The 6,344-nt window shown below is 38.2% G+C and overlaps 1 protein-coding gene across 1 annotated transcript in view; it reads right to left on the reverse strand.

Annotated features, from left to right (window-relative positions):
* The window catches only part of LOC120418569 (transient receptor potential cation channel subfamily A member 1-like), an 11,846-nt gene extending 5,770 nt beyond the window's left edge, over positions 1–6,076 (reverse strand). The window contains exons 1-9 of the mRNA XM_052709318.1: positions 5,829–6,076; positions 5,557–5,752; positions 5,199–5,495; positions 4,199–5,008; positions 3,830–4,144; positions 1,144–1,251; positions 858–1,070; positions 339–737; positions 116–232 (exon numbers count right to left, since the gene is read on the reverse strand). Of these exons, the coding sequence (XP_052565278.1) occupies positions 116–232; positions 339–737; positions 858–1,070; positions 1,144–1,251; positions 3,830–4,144; positions 4,199–5,008; positions 5,199–5,495; positions 5,557–5,752; positions 5,829–6,076 (2,703 nt within the window). The remainder of the gene's footprint in view (positions 1–115; positions 233–338; positions 738–857; positions 1,071–1,143; positions 1,252–3,829; positions 4,145–4,198; positions 5,009–5,198; positions 5,496–5,556; positions 5,753–5,828) is intronic.
* Between the last annotated feature and the right edge of the window lie 268 nt (positions 6,077–6,344).

Below are 6,344 nucleotides of genomic sequence, written 5' to 3' on the forward strand. Positions count from 1 at the left end.
TGGACCCACATAGAAAAACAAATACTCTTAAATAAGAGATGCAAAACTTTATAATACATATTTTTTTAAACTCTCCTGCTTTTGAAAAATGTCAACAGTTTTACCCGTTTATTACCTTCGATAGTAGAATATAAAAAGCAAGACCAAACGCAATTATCAGAATCGAAAAGACTGCCAGCACCTTCACGAGCGTCTGAAGTATTTCCAGGAACATCACAACGTAGAGGCCAACCTGTGCGGAACAAATGCAGAAATAAATCATCTCTGCTATCAACTGGAACCAAAGTTGATTTGTTGAAGCAGAAAGTAGTTTTCAATTTATTTAAATTCACACCAACCTGGTCGAATCTTTGCAGAAACAGGAGCAAGTTGAACCACGACAGAAAAACCGTCACCGAAGCGGATGAAAAGTTTTCGCTGACGCAGCGGCCCTCGACAAATATTGGCCACACCATGGCGATGGCCGAGAAGTACAGCACCCACGAAATCAGGTTGATGGGCTCGATTAGGTAGTTCCACTTTTGCTGGTACACCTGGACAAGCTCGCGAAGAGCGTTACAGACGATGTACGTAATGACCCCCAATCCGGACGCAAGGGTTGTGGTCGTAATGACCATTTGACCCTCGATGGTCACCAGCAGGTGGGTAGCACTTTGGCCAATATTGTAACCGTTACCGTAACGTCCTGCCAGCAAGTCGTGCCCAGCTGCTGCCTGTTCGCGGTCGGGTGAAGATTCCTAGTGAGTAGAATTTATAATGAAGTTATAAGTCTGGCCAGCACACGTGACCCAACTAACGCAGCAGCATGGGGGTGTTAACTAGTTCACTTGTGTGACCTTCGCTGTGACACACTCGACCCTTAATGGACTTACATTGACGGTAGGATGCGCCTCCATGGCATCATTGTGCATCAACTGGGACGCAAAGACGGTTACGAAAAGCAGGAAAATGCTGTAGAACAAAAGATGGGCCACGTGGAAATATTTTCCGTACGAGTTCCACTTCATCTGCAGGTACTTTTGGCTCAGGGGGTGGGCCAGCAGTTCGACGCGACCGTGCGTGACCATTGCCTGAAATGAGTCACGCATAAATCAGTTCAAATTTACGAAATCTGAAGTTAAAATTCAAAAGTAGGTAACTCACATTTGCCACATATAATGGAGGTGGTCGCCACTTTGGGTTATTTTCCGCCTTTCTAATTTCTTCCACCTCTTCCTGTGAGTTTTGATATGCATGAAAAGAATATTTTATCTGAAAACGCGTATTGAAAATTCTGTATTATTATTTACTAAAATGATTAAAGTTGTTATGGGACCATCCACAAACCAAGGGGACACTTTTTTGGAAATCTAAACCCCCCCCCCATCGTGGACAATTTCCATACAAATAAAATCTTTTTTGTATGGAGCGAGAACATTCTCAATCCCCCCCCCCCCTAAGGTGTACACGTGATTTATGGATGGTCCCTATTAATCAGAACAGCAAAAACAACAACAAATACGATCAATAAAGAGAAATTCTCTACGAAATCGGTCTTTTTAATTTAAATTTTTGTATTTTTTAATCCAGCTGAAACTTTTTTGGTGCCTTTGGTATGCTCAAAGAAGCCATTTTACATCATTAGTTTGTCCAAAGAATTTTCCATACAAATTTGGCAGCTGGCCATACAAAAATGATGAAAATTCGAAAATCTGTATCTTTTGAAGGAATTTTTTTTTCGATTAGGTATCTTCGGCAAAGTTGTAGGTATGGATAAGGACTACACTGAAAACAAATTATTCACGGTGAAAAAAATTTGGTGATTTTTACTTCAAGTTTTTGTCACTAAAGCTTGATTTTTTTTTTGATATGTCATCAAATGCCAACATTCGTGAAATTTTCCAATCTTTTCGAAAACAACCCGAGCAGACGGAAATAACTTGGGAATAACATTTTTTGATATTTGAAAATACTAGGCCAATAACATTTTATGTTATTTATAACAAGATTTGTTATTCGTCGTTATGATTTTTTTGTTATTGGATTATTATTGTAATAACAGGTATATAACATTTTCAGTTATTCTTCGAACAAATCTTTGTTATTATTTTTTGTTATTTTAACAACTAATCCGATCATCCCAATAACAGTTTGAGGTATTCTTCCATAACAAAAAATGTTATTCCCAAGTTGTTCTGGCTTTCAATCAATATCAGACCGATAACTAATTTTGTTATGATAACATAAACTGTTATTGAACTCTTATGCAAAAATGGATTTTGCAAGAATATTCCATAACACTTTCTGTTATTTTAACAGTATTTGTTGTTGAAATGGCATGAATTTAGTTATTACCGTCTGTTCGGGAATATTTTCAAATCAAGAAATCAAGACTAACATTTCAAAAGGGCTTAATATTAAATGTTTGACCCTTTTGAATTGTTAGTCTTGATTTTTAAATTTTGAAAATATTGTTTTCGAAAAGATCGGAAAATTCACGAATAATTCATATCTTAACATTGAAAATCGGACCATTAGTTGCTGAGATATCGACGTTAGAAAATGGTGGCCCGAGCAGACGGAAATAACTTTGGAATAACATTTTTTGATATTTGAAAATACTAGGTCAATAACATTTTATGTTATTTATAACAAAATTTGTTATTCGTCGTTATGAATTTTTTGTTATTGGATTGTTATTGTAATAACAGATTAATAACACTTTTAGTTATTCTTCGAACAAATCTTTGTTATTATTTTTTGTTATTTTAACAACTAATCCGATCATCCCAATAACAGTTGGAGGTATTCGTCCATAACAAAAAAATGTTATTTAAAAGTTGTTTTGGCTTTCAACCAATATCAGACCAATAACAAATTTTGTTATGATAACATAAACTGTTATTGAACTCTTATGCAAAAATGAATTTTGCAAGAATATTCCATAACACTTTTAGTTATTTTAACAGTATTTGTTTTTAAAATTGCATGAATTTTGTTATTACCGTCTGCCCGGGGGGTAGTTTGGGTGAGACTTAGAAAACATCAATTTTCCTGTTTTTAAATGTTTGCATGGCAATATCTCAGCAACTAAGGGTCGTATTAACAAAGTTCAAAAAAGCAAAATATAGAGAAAGTAGGCTACATGTGCATTAATTTAAAAAAAATTAAAAACTGCGACTATTTTCAAAAAAGTTGCCTAAAAATGGTTTTAACTTGAAATCGATGCACTTTATTTCACATCGAAAAATGAAGTTGAAATTTTTTTGCGATAAATATTTCGTTCATAACTCTGTCAAAGATTTTTTGCACAACCTGGAAATTTCTGAAAAGTTGGCATTTGATGTCCCTTAAAACAAATCAAAAAATAAAAATAAATTGAAAATAGTGTTTTTTGCAAATCAAGTTTTAGTGACAAAAAGTTGAATTAAAAATCACCATTTTTTCACCGTGTATCATTTTTTTCAGTGCAGTCCGTATCCATACCTACAACTTTGCCGAAGATACCAAATCGATCAAAAATCCTGTTAAAGATACACATTTTTGAATTTTTATACAACATTTATGTTTGGACAGCTTCCAAATTTGTATGGAAAATTATATGGACAAAATAATGATGCAAATTGCTTCTTTTTGCATACCGAAGGCAAAAAAAATGTTTCAGTCGGATTACAAATTGCAAAAAAAAATCGAATGACCGAAATCTGAGAGAATTGCTCTAAAGAGAACAACAAAAATTTAATAGAAATGAAGATTTTTGTTGAATTCCAATTTTTTACAAAGACGAGACTTAAAAAAATAATTTTTAATCATTACTTAAAAATTTTCAATAGCAAATGTCAAAACTCACATAAAAGTTCATCGAATCCTTCTTGCACTCCGCCCGCGTAATGCAATTATTCTGAACGGCCTCGAAGACCTGCGGCATGGTGGCAATCAACGCGAGCGTAACGCTCGGATTCTTGTCCGACTTGAGGGACATAATTTCCGTAGCCCTTTTCTCGTGCGTGACCATCGCGAGGGCCACCCCCGAATATTTAAAGTAAATCGCATAATCTATCGCACTCATGTCCGAATAGTTGTGCTGCAGTTTACAGCCCAGGTTGAGCAGCAGCAGTACGGCACTCTGCTTGTTCTCCATGGTCGCGAGATGAAGTGCCGTGTTCTGAAAACAATTCGATGAGGTTGAATTTTAATTTTCCAAATTTCAAAAACTTACTCCATCTTTATCAACTTGATCGAGCAGATGAGAATGAACAGAATGTAGCAACTCTATGGTTTGCGTGTAACCGGACATTGCAGCCAGGTGAAGTGGGTTGCGACCCTTATGGTCACGGTGAAGCAAGGCACCTCGATTAAGCAAAAATTGAACAATCTTGGTATGTCCTTCCTTGGACGCAATATGTAGTGGAGTCAGTCCTTCGCCATCTCCCTCGTTGATGATGAATATTCCCTTTTCAGACTCAAGCAGTTGCCGAAGTGAATTGATGTGTCCATAGCGAGCGGCAAAGTGCAGAGGACTCTCGTTGTACTTGTTCTTCACGTTGATAGAAGCGCCAAGTCTGATCAAATTTAGCAACGAATGCATGTGTCCATCTCTGCTGGCATAGTGCAGCGGAGAACATCCCGTGTTATCTTTGGCGTTCAAAAGTTGTAGAAAGTAAAACTCCGACGGTGTACCGGACACTTCTTGGGCAAATTCATCCAGATGACCTCCGTTCGTAATGACCAAGTGGATAACATTTCTACAATTAGCATCCTTCAAACTTATGTTGGCTCCCAGCCGGATCAAGACCATGACGGTGCGCCAACCTCCCCGGGAAGCGGCTAGCAACAGCGGGGAGCGGTTTTCCTGGTCCAGAGCATTTAGTTCCGCTCCCTCCTGGACCAGGTACTCGACCAAATCAGGACGATCGAAAATTGCGGCACAGTGCAGAGGTGTCATCTTTTGGATGTCAGTTCGATGAAGGCTGTGCTTCTTTTCAGATGGTTGCATTTCGAACATGAGCTTCACGATATCGATGGAACCCTGGATGAAAGTAAATAAGGCTTATGAATCTTTATGATCAAGCTTTAATTCCATAAACAAAACATCAATATTTATGGGATAACTGAACGCAGCACCGGGTCAATTTTTTAATGAGAAATGGACTTTGCATAGTAGCTTCAAAATAGGGACATCTAACCTATTATTACTTTTGATGAACATCAAATAATACCTGGGCAGCGGCCAGATGCACCGGCGTGGACAGATCATGCTGCGGGGTGGAAATTTTTGCCCCCGACTTCAGACACAGCTCAACCGCTTGGATATCACCCCCGTGGACGGCCGAGTGCAGCGGCACGTTTCCTTCGGAATCATGCATGGAAATCATTTCCTCGCGAGTACATCCGTTAGATTCACCCCACTGGAAGAAAACTTCCATCGTTTTGGAGCTGGCATTTTTAGCCGCCTCGTGTATTGGATAGTATCCGTTGTTGCATGGCTTCTGTGGAGAAGCTCCAAATTCTGAAGTCTTTCAAATACATATTATAAAGTTATGATATCTGTGTCCAAAACAACTTACAACAACTTACCAAAACCCTTGCACATTCTTCGTGATCAAAAATTGCCGCTATATGTAAAGCAGTTCGACCGTACTCACCACCCTGCTGAATATCGAACAGATCTCGAAATTTTCCCATAAGCTGCAAACTTTTAACCTTGTTCAGCTCGGTAGCCAAATGCACTGGAGCTTGCTTCTTTTCGTTCAAAATGTTTGTGGCAACGGGACTGAGTAAAACAAAAAACAAAAATCCGAAAAATTCCAATTAAATTCATACCTTAACACCTCAAGCACTCTACGTACATGTTCAGTAAAAATTCCACCGCATCCAGCGCTTCGCTTTCCACGGCCACGTGTAGCGGCGTGTTGCCGGCGAGGTCCTGCAGGTGGAAGTCTCCGCCGTGCGCTTGAATAAACTCCAGAATGTTGATACGATTTTTCAGCGCCGCCTGGTGCATGACGGTGCGACCGCGGTGATCCTGCAACGCCAGCCGCTCGTTATCGGCCTCGTACAACCGTTTGAACTCGTCCATGTTGCCGAACTCGGCCATCTGATGAAGGGGAAAATTGATTAATTATTAATATTAAAAAAATAGTCTTACTATAAAAAAATCTTGTAATTAGTCTATCAAAGTTTCGATCTACTTAGTATTTTTTTAGTTTTTTTTTTTAATTCTTCAAAGTCAATTTTTTAAAAATATTCACGGTAAATTTTGATTTTCGAGTTCGGCAGAATTCTATCAAAAACAGAACAGCTTATCGCTCCACAGAAAAAAATGCCGAGGTTTTTCTAATTAATTACTTATTTGAATTGCTAAT

The sequence above is a fragment of the Culex pipiens genome, chromosome 3 (assembly GCF_016801865.2).
Source record: "Culex pipiens pallens isolate TS chromosome 3, TS_CPP_V2, whole genome shotgun sequence".
In the NCBI taxonomy this organism is placed as follows: Eukaryota; Metazoa; Arthropoda; class Insecta; order Diptera; family Culicidae; genus Culex; species Culex pipiens.